The sequence below is a fragment of the Pinus tabuliformis genome, chromosome Q (genome assembly GCF_031772625.1).
Source record: "Pinus tabuliformis cultivar Carrire ecotype Pingquan chromosome Q, CPIR1, whole genome shotgun sequence".
NCBI lineage: Eukaryota > Viridiplantae > Streptophyta > Pinopsida > Pinales > Pinaceae > Pinus > Pinus tabuliformis.
Genome location: NC_142296.1, coordinates 1,164,983,664 through 1,165,004,029, shown reverse-complemented (window position 1 = coordinate 1,165,004,029; position 20,366 = coordinate 1,164,983,664). Strand labels below are relative to the sequence as shown.

Below are 20,366 nucleotides of genomic sequence, written 5' to 3'. Positions count from 1 at the left end.
AATTAGAATGTAACTTTACCACTTATAAAGTCACTTTAAATTAAATTGACTTTACCACTTATAAAGTCACTTTAGGAAAAAGTACAAATAAATTTGGACACTTTCCCATAGGCCAAAAGATCAACGCCTTAGGGAACCACTTATCCTTTGGTACCCAAATTTTTAACACAACTTGTTAGAAATCTTCCTCCAAATCAGCTTGGTCAAACCTAGTCAACTCAAACTCCAAGGATAGTCCGGAATCAGCCCAAAACAATCCCGAAAATATCAATCAAACTCGGTCAACACAGAGTCAAACCTGCGGTCAACGCTGGTCAAACAGCTCAAAATGCCTCGATTTCTATGCCAGAAATGTGCCTGGCCCAAACAAAATTTCTCCAAGGAAATCAGAGTCAAACAAGGTCAACTATTGCCCGGTCAACGTTGGTCAACACATAAAACAGAAAATTTCATACTTATCGTTCGCAACGTGTGGAGGAGAGAGGTGCCCAGAAATCCGTACACCCCATCAGATGAGGAGAGAGAGAGTTATGTGAGTGATGAATGATTTCCAAATGAGGTAAATGCCCCTTCTATTTATATGCAAGGTTGAGGATGAAAAGACATGTCTTTTGGGCCTCTGATTTTACATTAGTTTGTTGCCGACCTTCAACAATTTGCCCATAAATGAAATAAATTCATAATTCCATTTGTACATGTCAAAATGAGATGATCTTTAGATCAATCAATCCTATACCTCTCGAAAAGAGGAATACAATGAAAATATCAACTTCATCATATGAGTTGTCCAAGGAGGAGTTTGGCCCTAGTTGCCAAATTTAACACTCCCTCTCAACTAGGAAGAACTCCACCTGCCAAACCATCTGACAATATGTACCATCCTGTCATCCTTGCTTTGCTCTGCTCTGTTGAACTATGAAGAAATAATGAAGAAAAAATGATCGAGAGTGTGTCATACCACTCTCCACTAACCTGAAGTCAGCCTCCAATGATCGATAGTGTATCATACCACTCTCCACTGACCCGAAGTCAGTCTCCATTGATCCCAAATCAATATCAAACATCCTAGCATAGGGAGTACGATAGTACAAGATGCGTCCATCAGTAGTACTATGGTCCCTATCCTCATTTCCCTACTCATTGGCCAGATGAGAGGTACTTCCCATGAGTCCTGAACTACATGGGTAGGATGTATCAGTAGGAGAAGGCGAACCACTCATCATACTCATATGCCATAGGAGAAGGTGACGACTCATCCTATGCATATCTCAACCATCATGGGTATCACAGGGAAGTTGAACCATTCACCCTGTACATTATGCACCACTAGGGGAAGGTGAACCACTCACCCCTATGTCGCTCATCGCTCCAAGAACACCCCAAGCCCCTGGAGCTCCCAAAGCTCAATATCCAAATCAAACAAGACCCTCATAAGAGGGTCTCTCCACAACTCCAAGTTGTTCACAAAAGGTTAAGAATTTGACCTTCCCCAGGGGCTTCATAAGAATATCTACAACCTAATCATCAGTCCCAATGTGATGGAGCCTTATTGCTCCCCGTTGTACCATATCCCAGATAAAGTGGTACCTGATATCAATATGCTTGGAGTGGTCATGAAACACGGGATTCTCAAAAAGACGAATCCCACTTTGGTTGTCGCAGAAGATCACGGTGGTATCCAGCACATGTCCAAACAGCTCACTAAAGAGCTTCCTCAACCAAACAGCTTCACAGGAGGCCATACTAGCAGCAATATATTCAGCCTCAGCGGTGCTTAAAGCAACCAACTTCTACTTCCTACTCATCCAGGATATCGAAGCAGAACTTAGAGAGAAGCAACATCCCGATGTGCTTTTACGATCCACCACATTGTCAGCCCGGTCAACATCAAAATAACCAGGGAGCCTCACATTCCCAACAGTGTATCTCAGTCCATAGGTGATTATGCCCCAAAGATATCTCAAGAGATTCTTGACAGCAATCCAATGTATGTGATGAGGCTCGACCATAAACTGACTCGATGTATTCACTACAAAGCATATGTCCGGACGGGAGTTCACTAAGAACATCAGGCCCCCACGAGTTGACAATACTCAGAATGATTTCCAAATCGGGCCCAGCAGCACTTCTGCATAACTTCTTGAAGTTAAGTTCCATCAGAGTAATCACGGACTTGCAGTCCACCACCCAAAATCTTTCAAGTAGCTTCACAATGTATTTTCCTTGAGAAAGGAAAATCTCACCTGGCTTTGGCCAGACCTCCAACCCTAGGAAATAATGCATCAGTCCTAGGTCCTTCATTTCAAACTCGGAAGCCAACTCCTTCTTACATTGATGAATAAGAGGGTCTGCACCTATCAGAAAGAGATCGTCCACATAAAGTACCAAGATGAGAGGTCTGTCATTCTCAAAACTTGAAGTAAAGGTTCTAATCAACTTCACTTCTTGTAAAACCCAGCTTCACCAGATACTTGTCGATCCTCTCATATCAAGCTCGGGGAGCTTGCTTCAACCCATAGAGTGCTTTCTTCAACCTTCATATATGTGACTCACGATCTTGGACTTCGAACCCCTTGGGTTGTTCTACATAAACTTCCTCCTTAATTGAGCCATGCAAGAAGGCGGTTTTGACATCCATCTAGTGTGGATTCCATCCTTGCGAGGCAACAAGGGCTATAATCGAACGGAAGGTGGCATATCGGGCAGCTAGTGCAAATATCTCATCATAGTCCATGACTTCCTTTTGAGAGAAGCCTCGAGCAACAAACCTAGCCTTGAACTTTTCAGCACTTCCATCAGCTCCATGCTTGATCTTGTAGAGCCATTTTGAGGTGACAACGGATTTGTCCTTGGGTCTAGGGACCACATCCCAAACATCATTCTTCATAATCGACTCATACTCTTCTTTCATAACATCCTTCAATACTTGGTGCTTCACAGCTTCTTTGAATGTGCAAGGCTCAGTTTGAATGATGGTGCTCATGGCAGTTAAGTACCCTTGGTACCTATTCGGCTTCTTACTTTCACGAAATGTCCCCTTGGGTGCCATATGTCTCTTAGCATCTTCGAGAGTTTCCCTAAGCCATGAGGGTCTCCTTTTTAGGAGGAGGGCTCATGAGGAGGTAGATGAATGGGATCTAATGGTCCTTCAACATCGGGGATCGGCTCATCCTGCAGTTCTCCCTACTTACATGTATCTGCGTCTTTGTCCTTCCTTGGAATAGGAAGGTTACTAATCCTCCCAAGGGCAGCATCTTCATCAAAGGTGACATCATGACTTAAGTTCACTTCTCTTTGACCAGACACATAGATTTTATATGCCTTAGAAGTTTCACTGTAGCCCACAAATGTTCCTTTCTTCCCAGATGCATTCAATTTGCTTCTCTTTTCTTTCAGCACATGAAAATATATGGGCTACCAAAAATTCTTATGTGAGAAAATCAGGTTTCTTACAGGTGAAAACTTCTTCGGGAGTTTTGGAGTACAATGCTTGATGAGGGCATCTATTTTGTATGTACACAGCAATGTTAGCAGCTTCTGCCCATAAGAACTTCAGAATCACCATTTTGCTCAGGATATATGCAGTAGTAGTCTCCCTCTTAATGCCAGCTTCTCAACAATAGTCATTGAACTCATTTGATTCATATTTGGTTCCATTATCGCTCCTCAATATTTTGATCTTCTCCCTATTTGATTTTCTACCAAGGCTTTGAAAGAACGGAACCATGAGAATACTTCGTCCTTCTTCGAGAAATATATCCAAGTTTTGTGAGAGAAATCATCCACAAAGATAGCATAATATAAATATCCTCCCAAAGATGTCACGTGCAACATACCAGATATATCAAAATGAACCAATTGGAAAATGTCAGTAGTCTTGCTATCACTTGAGAGGAATGGTCCCCTTGTATGTATGTTTTCCTTCGACACATCCCTAACAAACACCTTGATGTTCTACATTAAATTCGGGCATACCTGTCACCATCTTCCTCACATCGGGTAGAGCCTTATAATGTAGATGAGCAAACCTCCGGTGCCATAATTCGGATTGAAGAGATGTGTCGCAAGACATAGCTCCCAATGGGCTTCCTCCAACTTGTATAGGCTATCAACCCTGAATCCAAGAGTAAATGCATCTTTGAAATTCCTTTTCCAAACACGTACCTTTCCATCAATGAATGCCACCTTCAATCCTTTGTCTTCCATGGCCGAGATAGATACCAGATTCTTCTTTAGATCAAGTACATATAGAACTTCTTGTAGATGAATGGTGTTACCTTGATTCAATTGAAGAGTAACATTTCCAACTCCCTTCACAGGATAGGTGGCATTGTCCCCATGAGTGATTTCCAAATTTATATCATTTTCTATCAGATTTGAAAGAGCTTCCTTATACCCAGTGAAGTGCCTTGAGGCACCACTATCAATCAACCAATTTCCCCAAATATATGGAGGAGAGGCAGTAGAGAGCGCAGATATAAGATAAAATTATTTTTGCTTGTTATCTACAACATTAAATTCATCATACCTGGAGTTTTTTTATCATTTGGGAGGTCGACCATTCCATGTTGAGTAGCGGGAGCATTCCTTTTTCCTTTGTTGTTGAATCTACCATTCCTTTGATTGTTGTTGCCACTGAAATTGTTGTGGTTGTGGTTGTGGTTGTCATCATCATGAGGTGTATCCCTTCTATTAGGACACTTCCTAGCATAGTGGCCAATCCTGTTACAAATGAAGCATCTTCCCTTCCATCTTTGAATCTCGGTCTTCCTTGACATTACTTCTTTGAACCTGCATTGTTCTTCTTTTTAGCATGAGCAGAAAATGCAGTAAGGTTCATTCCTATTTGAAGGCATATCTCTCTCCATTATCTTTGTTTCTTCTTGAGTGCATCTAGTCAACAACTCATCAAAACTTGGAATCCTGTCATTGTTGAGGATAGTAGTGTTGAACACATGTCATTCATGAGGGAGACCTCCAAAGGCAATGAGAGTGAGCTTCCTATCAGTAATAACTTCTCCAATTGAAAGAAGATCATTTTTTATCTCGGTAATCCTCATGAAGTAGGATTGGATATCTTCACCTCTTCCCTTCTTTATGTCCTTCAACTTGTTCTTGAGGAAGAGAACTTGGTTTGCATTGCTAACTTTGAACATGCCAACCAACCTGTCATACATTTCTTAGATGTGTTCAAATCGAAGATGTATGCAACCAAATGCTTGTTAATAGAATCCCTGATGATCTTTGCTTTGACTTCACCTTTCTTGTACTGTGTCTTAGCAGCACCCGGTGCATTTGAAGGAGTTTTAGTAATCTTTCCCTGCACATAGTCCGTAACATCTTGCTCTTCCAAAGCCAAATCAAGACACATCTTCCATGCATGATAATCAGAGTTATCATTGAGCTTGTCATCAGGCTTGAAGTAAGATGCGAAGGCCATTGACTCTTGTCCTTGTCCAAAAATCTCAGTGATTGCTCTTTTCACACTTGCTTGGGCTTTGTCTTCACCTCAACTCCAATACCATGTTAATTTTAAATAACAATGGTATGTTCTATGCTTAAGAGCAATTTACTTCAATTTTCCTTATTAGCCCAATATCAATTTTCAGATTAGCAATCACATTAACATGACAGTAAATGCAGATAAAACATAAATAAAATGCAGAAGACAAGCCAAGACAAGAGGCACAATATTTGGCGGATGCCAGGGAAAAACCTCAATGTGGGAAAGAAACCCTTTGATCAAGTCTTCTTATTATTCTTCAAAAGTTTCGTAGAGGGAAAGAGTACAATATACAAAATTCACTTGCCCATTGTGGTCAAATCTGTCCAGTCAAACTACAGTCAACAGGATGCCCTAACTAAAAAGTCAACATTGGTCAACTGATCAAAATCTTCCTCCAAATCAGCTTGGTCAAACCCAGTCAACTCAACCTCCAACGATAGTTCGAATCAGCCCAAAACAATTCCGAAAATATCAATCAAACTCGATCAACACGGAGTCAAACCTGCGGTCAACACTAGTCAAACAACTCAAAATGCCTCGATTTCTATGCCCAGAAGTGCGGCCTACAAAATTTGTATATTTTTACAAAAATATCAAAATAACACCAAACATTTTACATTTTGCATATTAAGGACTCAAAAGTTTCGCCAAGGTTTACACACTTTTAAAAAAAAATCCATCCTCAAAAATTTCCACATACACTCACACAAAAAGATAATAATGAACTAAATCGAGGCTCAAGATTATACACTAATATATGGTAATCTATTAATAACGATATTGTTAGCAATAATAATAAATTAAACAAGATTATAAATTAATATGGATATCATTGGTTAATATTTAAAAAGAAATAAAATCTAAGGTTACTATTTACAGAAAGATAAAATCTAAGCCCTTTCATGTCATTAATATGCATTACATGGCCTACCCCTATAAGCCAATGACCTAGTGAGCCTATGACCTGCCTCAGCATGACCTTTAACCTACTAGAGCTTCCATGTTCTACCTATGGGCCCAGCTCCAACTCTAACTAGTTGGCTTTCACGGCAATTGTCTAGATGCCATGCCCTAACCGTAAGCCATTTCCCTACACACAGTTATCATCTTCTCCTCATTGATTGCACCATTTGTTGACTCCCCTTCCCTACCTTCTTCCTTGTTCCCCTTCTATTTGCCCCTTCCACTAGCCCCCTTCCTCTCCCCATTATCAATTGCTGCAATATATTAGTTACCCACACAAACTACCTCACTCATCACCTCCTATCCTCATTTTCCTTGCCATCTCCGCTAACCCTAACCCTATCACTCTTCATCTCGCCTTTCCCTTCTACTTGTGGGCCTTATTATAGATTAAGCTTGCACTTAAGCTACGAAGTCCCAAAAGCAAGTGCAAGCTAAGGGAAACTCAAGAGGGCTATTATTGTCACCTCAATAATCCTTCTTCTCGATTTACGCGGCTCTCCTCCAACACAAGGGGACGTCTCAACAGGGAGAATTACTTGACCTTAAACAAAGAAGGCTCGATAGTCATTGAAGATTTGTTTTTTAGTAAAACAGAAATTTATATGATTCATAAGATTTATTTTAAGGTGGTTGATGGGGTAAGACTAGTGCCCATTATCCAACAAGGTATATGGAGTCAAGAAGTAACTATGAGGACTTATTATGGATAAAATATGAATAATGATTGTTGTAATAACATGCAAAAAACTACTGGTGATTGCAGGATTTTTATGGCTGGAATTAAGAGACTTGTAGATCCTCTATAGGTGCTCCACTCATGGGCATGCTAGACAATAAAGAGAGATCTTATTCCACTGAAAGACCCCACGAAATCTTTCTATGAAATTTCAAACTACAGATCACAATTCTTCAAATCTGGAAATAAAAACAGCAAAAACATGATTGGCATAACCTCAGTCACAGCCTTTCCTCAAACAGTTGGCTGCCCTACCATGAGATCCTTATAGCAGAAGATTTAGTAAGATATTCTGGCACATACAAATCAGCAAAATATGGAAGATGGAATGCTACACATTGAGAAGAAACTTCAATTATTACATAGCCATCAAGAGATCTTCGATACAAGCCAAAACCAAGAGAATATTGTTTCCTCAAACCATCAACAACCAATACAATTGGAGTTCATCCTATATAGCGGAGCTCAAAATCCACTCAAATTAAATAATAATATCCATATCCTCCAACTAACACTAGACATGTTAAAATCCTAGACGGAAAAATAACAAAATAAAATGGATAAGATGGCAGGGATGGCACTTGTCATTGTCAAATGCATAACAACACTTGGATCTTAGGCACTTCGACCATGCATAATGATCCATCATGCCACTTGAATCACCCTCAAAGAGTTTTCGCTCCAAAAATATGTCAAAATACTGCACATATGGGAGCACTCCATCACTAAAGAGGCAGATCATCAATGCAGCAAGCTAGAAGGGCTAGAAGAATAGGTCAATCATCAATGTAATAACCTTTGCTTCAGCATGTGTGCAATAGATAATATAACAATGATTCGCTCTAATAGGATAGTCAATAAATCATCGTGAAATAACCACCATATGTCCAATAGTAAAAACTATCCAAGGTCTTCTCTCGAAGAAGCCAGGTTCCATAAGAATATGTCCTAAAATGTTTTTGTAGCTAACTATTATAAACCAAATCCTTGAATCATTTAGACCTCAACCCATGGGCTAAGGCATAAATCCATGTGCATGCAACTCAATCATATCAACTAATCCCATATATAAGGTGGGCATTCTAGGATCATGTTCAAAGGATTGCCACATCTCAAGTCAAATGCTCAACAGAAAGTGTGACATGGTAAAGTATGAATGAATGAAGGCACCATCTCCCAAAATCTGAAGAGCACCTCCATATACCATCCTAGAAAAATGTGCATATTGGGTCTCCATGCCTCCAATTATGTCAAAAGATGACAAATAGGGAAGCGCTCCATCAGACCAAGTGATCAAAGGATGTCAAATCACTGCCGAACTATCAATATCCTCTAAGGCACTTCTCTACCAAGTAAATACCACATGCCACGTCATAAGACTTGACATTGGGAGGAAAATCATCCTAGAAACATGCGCACAATGGGAATTCTCCATCAAAACAGATGTGATATACCATCAAAAAACCACTAAATAGAAAAGAGAGAGAGAGAGAGAGAGAGAGAGAGAGAGATCATCTAACCAAATAGTTCCACTAATAAGGAAACAAGGGCACCAATACCATAGGAATGTGCTCTAGGAGGTAGCAACCAAGGTAAACAAGTGTGCAAATAGACAACCCTCCTCCAGACACCTCAACACCCACAAAAGTGGTCAACAAATAAACTATCCCAAGGGTAGTATCAGGGAAAGTGTGTGCACAAAGAATATGCTCATCATCATATCAAGAGCTCCATCAAATCAACTTACATAAATCTATCATGTGTGATGAAAATACCAACTAAATTATAATCATTTTTTATATATATCTAAATAGGAAAGGTATAGCTTAAAGGCCACCAAACTCCAAATGCAGTGTGCTTGGTGTTTTCAACCTGGGACAAGATCCTCATGCAATATGAGGGTAACGGGTTCCCTTGACCCAACATCCCTTTCTCTTTCCTACCAACGCTATCACACATCCCTACAACCTCCCCTTCAACAAGTCCCTTTAATCTCAAAGACCGCCTATGGGCTCCAACATGCTCATCACAAGTACGTAATATGCAAATATTTACAAGTAACCAATATAAACATATAGGTTTTCGATGAAGAACTGTTGAATTTTGTAGCTATGGTCAGTCTTCATAATTAATATTTTAACCCTTGATGTATTTGAAATAATAAATAAGGCATGTTCTTCATGACCTTGTCAAAAGAAGAAATATATGACATGTTCTTCATGTTGGTTTTTAAAAGAGAAAAATTGAAAAAAATATATATATATTTGAATTTTTTACTCCAAAGAAGCCAAGTCGGCACAGTCATAAGGGCACCCATTCGGCCAGTCATTTTACTATATATACGAAGCATTTGACTTCCTTCCAAAGAAAGAATTTGGATCTCTTTTATTCAAAGATAATCCAAGTCATATAAGCTATGAGGACGAGAAAAATTTGACGCACATCTCTGATAAAGAAAGATGAATTGATTCTAAGGCAAACCAAGCTGACGCAGATCCAAGCTGAAGCAGGACCGAGTTCATTATCTATGTGACAGACCGAATTTTTTGAGACATACCAAGGCAACAGCAAACCTAACCAGATCGAGATAAGTGGGCAGATGTCTTAACTAAGAAGGAGTCGAACCAAGTTTGACCAAGCTCTCTTTGTTGGTCAGTTTGACCTTGCAGTTGACTAGATGATCTAGGTGTGTCTCTTGTTGAACTAAGATTTATTTAAGGAAAAATTTGTTGGGTTTCTCCCCCGTGTGGGTTTACCTAGGGTAAATGCTTGTGTTTTTGATTTGCCTGTCTCTTTACGATCTCTTTTGTTGAAGATCTTTTGTGTAATTGCTTAATGATTAATGTAAATATGAAAAAATTTTAAAATTTTCATATTCTCGTTATATGAATATGAATGTGTGTTATTTGTTTTTTCAAATTTTCATATTCATATTAATGTGAATATGAATATGAATAGGGGCTTATTCATATTCATAAGCCCAATGTCATTAGAAGTAATTACCAATAAAAGACCTACGAAAAATCAACAAGATCCCCATGCATGTCAAAGTATGGACAACAATACATAGATTCTCGCAATTGATAGTCCCAGAACAGGATACAACCACCAATAACCTGATATTTATCTTTACATATATGGTTTTATTGGCAACCCAAATTTGTAAATTTTCTAAATTGATTTGCTCCATCAAATCAACTTGCACCAATCTATCATGTGTGATGAAAATACCAACTAAATGATAATCATCATTTATAGATATGTATCTAAATAGCAAAGATATGGCTTAAAGGCCACCAAACGCCAAATGCAGTGTGCTTGGTGTTTTCAACCTGGCACAAGATCCTCATGCAATATGAGGGTAACGGATCCCCTTGACCCAACATCCTTTTCTCTTCCATACTAACACCATCACACATCCCTACAACCTCCCCTTCTACAAGTCACTTTAATCTCAAAGACCGCCTATGAGCTCCAACATCCTCATCAAAGTACGTAATATGAAAAGTTTCCAAGTAACCAATACAAACATGTAGAATTTCAATGAAGGGTCCCCATACATATCAAAGTATGGACAACACTACATAGATTCTCCCAACTAATAGTTCCAGAATAGGAAACAACAACCAAAAACTTGATAGTTATCTCTACATATCTGGTTTTATTGGCAACCCAAATTTGCTAAATTGATGAAACAATTACAAGCAGATATGTAGATACTCTCTCAAACAAAGTCTCGAAGGCGGAATCTAATAATTTGATTCTCAAACAAATGCTGGGAGAAAACGAAGTTCAAGAAGTTCTTGCCTTATTGACTGATGCCTTACAAGACAAAATCCTAGACCTCAAGAACAAATAAGAGGAGATTAAATCTCAATAGGTAATCTTTAAACAATTTATCATAATGCATATTAGCTCATAGAATAAGTTGTTTAAAAACGACCGAATAAATCTTCCCCCTTATTAAGGTTCCCCCATTGTTGTTTTGAGTTTGAGGATCCCACAAGTTAAATTCATAAAAAGAGCACATTAGGCAAGTGCACAAGGTGAATTTAAAAGAATGGGGCTCCACGCATTCCATTACCAAGACCCCTTGTGAGTTGAAGACTTGCTCCTCCAAGATATCCTAGACATCCTTGACATTAACCTCAAGAGGGCATGGTTTAATTCCAACTTCACTCTTTTCCTCCAATTTAGATCTTCAAAAGACTAGCCTTAAGCCTTCCACACAGATCAGAATTTCCCCCCTTCACTGCAAGATCTAACTAGAGAAGGATTTAACTACCTACCAAATTGTGATGCTCAAGAGATCTACGTAGCAGTTTGTAGCAGCACAACAAGAAAGCAAGAAATGGCCAACTATTAGGGATCCTAGGGCAATCATATGAATCATATGGCGTTCGCTCATGATATGCCAGCTAGGAGAGGCAACAAAGTTGGAGGATATCAATGGGATGTTGGAATAGCAATGGGGCATTTTAGTCATCGTTGAGCATGATATTTGATGTTCTTAGCTAGTCGAATATCCTTTATATTACCAAGACCCATGAGAGTCATGTTTAGGTGCTCGTAAACATTCATGCTTACCATTCATTCTTTGCTTGCAAATAGAAGACTCGAAGCTCAAGGGTTCTTCAAGGTTCAAATGGCTTAGCTTGACGGAACAAGGACTTCCTCAAGGTAGGGTCTCTTTGGTCGCCACTGACAAGTCTACCAAATTCATGTGGACACCAGTTAGCAACTTAGCCCCTCCCTAAAAGACTCTACATTGCAATTTGTTACTCCCCGCAGCTTCTTCTCATTTCCCTAATCAATGATTTCTTTGGGGGGCCTTACACTTTGATAGGTATGCTAACATCATTCAATACTTAACGATGGGCGAGGTCATCCTTTTGAGTGATTTCAACACCCGAACCACAACTTTCTAGATTCCTCTCCATGATCAATCTTAGGATGCACTTTGTATTCAAGAGATATATACAAATTGTAGAACTTCACCAAATTTATGGTGATGCTTTGGGGCCTCCCACAATGTATGGCAAACAACTTTTGCACCTTGGTGAATCCATGAACTTTTGACCCCTGTGGCAAGGAGCAATATCTATTGTTATTTCTTTTTGAAACAATCTATTTTTTCAAGAGATTTCCAACTAGACAGTCAATTTTAGTTTGAATCCATATTATCTGCATATTTTAATATGGCTAGTACAAGTGATCTTTTGCTTACTAGTACCAACTACTTTTCACATAAATCCAATATGGAAGATCTACTATGAAATAAAGGATTGTATTGAATTACCATGGGAAAAGGAAAAACCCACACTAGTATGAAGCAAAGAAAGCCAAATGGGATAATAAAAATGATGAAGCACGTGAAATAATTGAAATGTGCATCTCCCATAATTTATCATTTCACCATCAAGGAATTGATGACCCAAATGAAAATTGTAATTAACATCAAGGTATTGATGGCCCAAATGAAAATTGTAATAAGCTTGAAAAGGTGTTTGGTAAACACAATGAGATTTGAGCCCACCAACCTGAAATTCAAATCTAATTTTAAAACACTTAGGCTTCTACTTAAAAACTTCCAAATAGAAATGATGGATGACCGATGCACATATGTTAATTCTTGCTAATCTTGGTAGTTCATATTCTACTTTTGTATCTACTTTCATTCTAAGTTGCAGGAAACGTTGGAGAAGGGTCCGTTTCCGGCCGAAAACGAAACGGAAATAAGGAAACTCGTACCGTATAGCCCGGAAACTTGTTTCCGGCCGTACTAGCCTGTTTCTCGAGGAGGAAACGTGGCCAGTACGGCCGGAAACAAGTTTCCAGGCCGTACAGCGGAGTTTCCTCTTCCAACTTGACTTTTTCTTTTTTTTTTTATATTTTATCTTCTAATTTTTTATTGGGCAACTAAAGTGACTTCTAGTTGCTTCTAGATGCCTCTCTCAAGTTATAAAAGTGACCCTCGCCTCATTCTCTCATCACACAATTGAGCAAGTCGTTTCTCTTGGAGACTAGCGATTTTAGCAAAGGAGAAGAGAGGAAGAGAGCAGTGGTTTCAGCTAGGGCGTTTTCAACAGTGGGCAAAGGAGATTTCAACAGCAAGAAAAAGAGATTTCAGCAGCAGATTTGGAGTGCAGAGTTTCCAGCTACAACATTCTTGGCTTTTGGCTCAGCTACAGCCATATTTCTCTTGTCTTTTCTAGCATTTTGGGGTCGCTTCAGCTACAAAAAATTAATTTGGGTAAGCAACATTCATTTTCTTAGTTTTTTCCGACTATTTCTTCAATTTTTCAAGGGTTTATGCTGCCAAAAATATGATAAACGTTTTTTCTTACAGATTTGTTTCTTTTATTTATTTTGCAGCAATGGCTTCCAACCAAAGTGCAGCTACAAGTTCAAGCCCCAGTGCCAACCCAAGGGCTGAATATTATCCTCTTTGGAGGCATGTTCAAAAGCTTTAAAAATGTTGGAGGTGGTGGCTCATGGGAATGGCGATGTAATCTTTGCAATAATTCGTAAAGGGCTCCTACCCAAGAAGTGAAGACACATCTTTTGCATGGAGGAGGATAGGGGGTTGTAGGATGCACAAAAACAATAGACCCATTGGCAAGGAGGGCATATCAAAGAGAGAAAGATGAGGCAAATCTTATTAAGAGAAGCATGATGAGCTTAGTCAAGCTACTCCTCAAGCTCCATCTAACATTGAGCCAAGGATTGTAGTTGAAGCAAGAAAGAGGAGAGCCAGTGCCACTCAACAACATGAACAACCAGCACCCAAAAATACCAAAGGGGCATCCCCTTCAATTCAGGATAGCAGAATTGCTAAATTGGTGAATGTGCAAGCGAGAGAAGAAACTGATTCCAGAGTGGCTAGGTGCATTTATGCATGTGGTATCCCATTCAATGTTGTTCCCTTTCCTTACTGGCAAGATATGATAAGGGCAATTAACAAAGCTCCTCAAGGTACAAGGGGCCCAACTATGAGAAAGTCAAAACTCAGCTTCTCAAAAATGAGAAGGAGCTTGTGGAGGATATTTTATCACCAATTCGTTCTTCCTGGAGTAGCTCTGGGGTTACCATAGTCTCAGATGGATGGACAGATACAAGGCGCAGACCATTGATAAATATCATTGCCACTTCCCCCAAAGGAGCAATGTTTTTAGTTTTTCCAGCCTTATAGTCTTTATTGTACTTGCAGCCTCATATATATAATAAAGGCTAATTTTGAGATTTGGATATATAATAAAGGTTGATTTTGGATATTTCGATTTTGTTATTTTCATTATGTGATCATTCATGATTAAATGTGATGTAAATTTAATCATACTGTTTAAACTTTAAATGTAATAAATTATAATGTATCATGTATGCTTTATGATTGCACATAATATTTCTTGAATGTCGTAAATTCTAATATATATATATATATATATATATATTCATGTTTCCCTGTTTCCAAAATCTGTGGGGGTCGCGTTTCGTACTCGTGCTTGTTTCGGAAACTCGTACCTGTTTCCCTGTTTCGTGCAACTTAGCTTTCATTCAACCAGATCAGCTTTAAGGGTTGCTTAAATAGCACCCTCATTTGAGTATTTATGTCGTTCTTTGATTAGAGACCAAGATAAACTCTTGCATCTTGGAGTGATAAACACTCCAAGTAAATCTAACAAGGCCTTAGTGGCCCAATAGAAAGATAAATCCAAGCATCTAAAGTAGCAACATCCTCGCAATGAGAAGCAAAACAAAGGTACCTCACCTTCTCAGCCAACTTCTACTCCTAATGATGACAAGTACCCAAATCAATACGTAAAAACACTGACATACATTGCAATCTCTACAGGTGAGATGGTCATCTATAGTCTAAATGTTTTAAAAAGATGGAGGTCATAACTGCACCAATGAAGAAGCACAACATCAATCTTGATTCTCCTCCTTCCAACTTTTCCTCTCATGGACACGCCCTCTCTGTGTCTGGTTTTTCTTTTAATGTAACATCTACTTCTTCTCATGAGTGACATATTGATTTTGAAGGATCTTACCATATTGCTAAGGATAAAGCCATTTGTTCCAAACAAATATTTGTCATTGATGATAGATCACATAGTGTTGTAGGGTTTGGAACAATTGAAGGTCAAACAGTAAAGTTTTCACCTCACCGAGTTGTGATCAATGATTTAAGAGATATTAAGCATATTGTAGCAAGTGGAATTGTTGATTATATTACTAGGTTGTACAAATTTGACAACCTTGAGACATCATCTTTTCCATCAGTTTCTATTGTTCACGGCGATGACTTGAGCAAACTTTGGCATTAGCAATTTGGTCATATATATCATTGCTCATTACAACAACTATGTAATCAAAATATGGTCACTAGCCTTGCTCTCACTTCTTACAAAGATGGTGTTTATGCCTATTGTATTCTTGGCAAACATCATCAAGACAATTTTACAAACATGACTATTGGCGCACCTCAACACACTTGCAACTTGTTCATGGTGAAATTGCATGCTATGTTTTCTTCTCCTCCTTTCTCTAGGTGCCAGTAATTCATAACCTTTGTTAATGACTTCTCTAGACACATTTGGGTTTATTTCTTGAAACTTATGAGTGAAGGTTTAGACATGTTTTTGGCCCACAAAGCCCTTGTAAAAAAACAATCTAGACATAAACTACAGACTTTGAAAATAGATAATGGGGAATTCACAACTTGCATTAGACAAGGCATTCAAATGCAACACACTATTCCATATACATCGCAACAAAATGGCATTATTGAGAGAAAGAATCGCATATTAAAGAAATGGCAAATTGTACAATCCAATCTAAGGGATTAAGTCTTCATTATTGGGTAGAAGCCATTAATTGTGCCAATCACGTAATAAAAATTATACTCACACAAAGGCTTTATAAAATATAACACTGAAAGAATAATGGAGAAAATTTAAACCAGATGTACGCGACTATCATATGTTTAGTAGTGAAGTTCAAGCTCACACTCCTGATAAAAAATTTAAAAAAAGCATTATAACCTAAAAGTGAGAAGTGGATTTTTGTTGGTTACTATAAAGATGTAAAAGGTTATAAACTTCTTCAACCACATTCCAATGAATGATTATTAGAAGAGTTGTTAAGTTTGATGAAAATATCTTGGCCTACAACCTAAATCGACATGTGTGCTATCTTCAACCTATAAACCATCTTCAACGCATGTGCCATCTTTGACCCATGAGCCATCTTCGATGTTTTTGCCATCTTTGAATCCTATTCCAAATTCTTCTTTAGATGATGATAGTGAGGACGAAAATCCACCTCCACCTACACACCTTCCTCTAGTTGAGTCCATTGAACATGAACCTACACTAGCATCATAGCTTCCCAGATGGTTCTATTCAACAGAAGAAGTAGTTGATGATCTTATTGAAAATCCTACAAATCAGCAATGTACATATTCACAATTCAAGCAAGCCTCCTCTCTTTTGGCTTGAGTTTCAAAGACTCGTGATCTAAAACATTTGCAAAATATTTTGACCATCCAAATTGGGACACAACAACGAAAGAAGAATATCATTCCCTAATGGTGAACCACACTTGGGACCTTGTTCCTATTTCGAAAAAAAAAAAAGAAAAATTGTCAATGTAATTGTGTGTATAGAACTAACTATGCATCAAATGGAGGCGTCGAAAGACACAAGGCCTGGTTAGTTGCTAAAGGATTCTCTGAAGTTGAAAGAATTGACTACAGTGAAACATTTGCCCCCATAGCCAAAAAGAATTCCATCCATCTTATTCTAAACCTTGCTGCCTCACATAGATGGTGGGTCTATCAAATTGATGTTAAATCCACCTTCTGGGGTTGGGATTTACAACAAGAAATTTATATGGAACAACCTCCTAACAATGTTCAGAAAGACTCCAACTTGTTTGTTACCTTAAGAATCTCGCTACGGTCTTAAGTGAGCTACTTGTGCTCGGGATACAAAAGTGGAGAGCTTTCTTCTTGAAACTGGCTTTTTTTTATGTTATTTGACCCCAATGTCCATACGAACAAAGTAGGAAACCATCTCATAATACTTGTTTCTTTATGTTAATGACCTTATCCTCAATGGCAGTGACCCTAAACTTTCAAACCATGTGAAATCCAACCTCAAAAGGAAATTTTAAATGGCTGCCTTAGGTTTTTGCATTATTTCCTTGCCTCCAAGAACTTTAAACCATGTGAAATCAAAACTTAAAAGGGATTTGAAATGATAGACTCAGGTTTTCTATTATTTCCTTACCCTCCAAGTATCGTAAACCAAGGAAGTTCTCTTTCCCCGTGTAAGTATGCATGTGACCACCTTGACTGCTTTCACATGGAAGATTGTGCACCAACCCCATCTCCCTCCCAGTATGAAGTTAACATTGCTACCACCTCTACTACACCTGAAGGAGATGCCACTTTATATCATCAATTGGTAGACGGTTAAATTTGACTTGTACCCATCCTGAAATATCCTTTGTTATTGGTTTTGTTGCCCAGAATATGCAAACACCACATGAAAGCCACTGGAAGGCAGCAAAAATGATATTTCGGTATATCTGGGGTACAGTTCAGTTTGGGAGACATTACAGTGCAAGGGGAACTCCTTTGATGGTTGGTTTCATTCATTCTGATTCAGCCAGCAACCTTGATGATCAAAACTCTACTGCTGATTACGTTTTTTGTCTTAATAAAATTATTTTCTTTATACAGACAAATAAAACAGAGAAGAAATAGATCAAAGGCAAAGAAAAAATGCAACCTTCAGATTATCTTCCAGAATACGAGTGAAATAATTTTGTAACTCTGATCCCCGGAAATATGTAAGAATTTCCTGCCAGTCAGGAGGATTCTGCACAAGAGACAGCATTACAACCATAAAAATCTTAGTTCAACCTGATTCAAGGAAGAACATCTAGAAATCCAAAATAGAGACCATCTTCAAATATCTGCTATAATAACAACATTCAGATCTAGAAGCATTACATTGAACCTGCCGAGGTTGGGTTTCAGTTTTCCAGCAAGAACCTTAAGTGCAGTAGATTTTCCAATACCATTTGTTCCTACAAGTCCCAGAACCTGTCCTGGCCTTGGTACAGGCAGCCTATAGTACAAGAATGAACAATTATTGTCAAGTTTCTCAAAGTGCAACAGCAAATAACTCAACTTCTTGTCAAAAATGAATATCATTAAGGTTTGCTGACCTGTGGAGTTTGAATGTGTTTGGTCCATATCGATGTGTTGTGTCTTTATCTAAATCCTTTGGTAGGTTAATGATCTGGATAGCTTCAAATGGGCATTTCTGTAGTGAAGACAAGAATCATTTTCATAAAAATCAGTAAATTGGCTAATACTGAGCTCAAATCTCACTGCATGACTTGCTCTCCAGTGATATAATTATGCCATTGGACATGGAATAAAACCAAATCAGGCATGACAACAATCCTACCTTAACACAGATACCACAACCAATGCACAACTCCTCCGATATAAATGCAATTTTACTGGCAGAAGAAACTTCTATGCAGAGCTTTCCTGCACAAGAGATATTTCAAAATCCCTCAGTATAATTGCTGAGATTATAACGTCTTAATCCATATGTGCTAATCCATGATAGGAAAACTAATTTGAAATGTAAACAGCCATCATCCAGTTGCATATATCAAAGAAGCAAAGTTGAGTGCTCCCTTGATTCTGAAAAGAATTACTATTTCTAATTCTCTAGAAAGCAACATTCTATTTCACCTGCAACATTCATAACTTTTCTACAACCACTTCAGGTTTCTGGATAATATGATGAGAAAAGAAATAAATTTGGAAACACTCCTTGAATCATGCACAGGAAAATGTTGTATCCCGAACCGTTGGGAGACTAACAAACCCATATAAGGCGTGAAATTTCCAACATTAAAAGGACAAAGAGTTGAAATCCATATATGATAAATCAGTGGGTGATGTGATGTTACAATGAGCCCTGTTATGGTATACTTATATAAATTGGCCTGTCACGAAGGTGAAGGGCTGTCTCTTAATTAGGTTGTGTCCTTTAGATAATTTAATTCATATAAATATTAATGTTATTGTTATTATGATCATGTAATGTTTTCTTTACATGTTTTATATTCATTACATTGCCTACCCCTTCAAGGATGATTTGTCCTCAAAAAGCATATCTACAAAAGGCTATGTATTTGCTCTTGCATGTAACAATTTCAATTGATCTTTTGTTCCTAATTATGTCATGGTTGAAGAAACAACATCCTATGATCTTCAAAGTGCAGAACAGACCTGTCGCATTGTATAAGGATCAATCCATCCCATGTCAATCTTCATTAAGACCTACACTATAAAGGAGCACCCCCCTCTCCCCTAGCGCTTTGCTCCCAAATCACATTCCCAAAACGAGCATTTAAGAAGCACCCTGTTGAGAAATCTAGGGCATCCATTAGGGTTAGTTTATCACATGATTTCTCTTTAATATTGACATTTACTTGAGATATATTATCACTTCATCATCATCATTATTATTTCTTTTCATCATCAAAATAAATGCCAACAAGAAGAGGACAATGCAAACAAAGAGACACAGGAAATAGGCTTCAAGAGAGGGCAAAACCCCTCCAAAGAGGGAAAACCCAGAGAACTCCTTGTAGAATTTTCAATGAAGACTTCGAAGACCAAGACACAAGACCATCCACCAAGAGACCAGGCCAGCCACCCAAACAAAATCTGTTCCTTACTTCACAATTTCGGATCTGAGGCAATATGTCTTTCCACAGAGAATTCGGCTGCCAAAGAGAGATAAACCAAAATCCAAGACCAAAACAATCTTCCAGATTCGCTGTCCTTCTTCCTCCTTTTCACACTTCTGTTCTGCCTCAGATCTCCTTGAGAAAGTCAAATGCACAAGTATGTTTTTGGAGGACGAATTCCTCTCCAATATATAGCCATTTGAGTGGGTCCTCAAGCCTCTTCCAAGCCGACCCTTAAGGCTAGCCGGCCTAATCTCTTGGGCAGTCTCTAGATATTTCCATGACAAAAAATATTTTTCTTTACATTGATACAAGAGCCATTCTACTTGTTTTACATTATGACTTTGACTTTGACTCCCTAGAGCACTCAAT

At 38.4% G+C, this 20,366-nt stretch overlaps 1 protein-coding gene across 2 annotated transcripts in view; it reads right to left on the bottom strand.

Moving 5' to 3' along the window:
* The window catches only part of LOC149223803 (ABC transporter E family member 2), a 106,735-nt gene that overhangs the window by 53,388 nt on the left and 32,981 nt on the right, over nucleotides 1-20,366 (bottom strand). For both annotated transcript variants that reach the window (XM_089385930.1, XM_089385929.1), the window contains exons 3-6: nucleotides 18,692-18,777; nucleotides 18,447-18,544; nucleotides 18,229-18,346; nucleotides 18,005-18,094 (exon numbers count right to left, since the gene is read on the bottom strand). In XM_089385930.1, coding sequence (XP_089242056.1) covers nucleotides 18,005-18,094; nucleotides 18,229-18,346; nucleotides 18,447-18,544; nucleotides 18,692-18,777 — 392 coding nt within the window. The remainder of the gene's footprint in view (nucleotides 1-18,004; nucleotides 18,095-18,228; nucleotides 18,347-18,446; nucleotides 18,545-18,691; nucleotides 18,778-20,366) is intronic.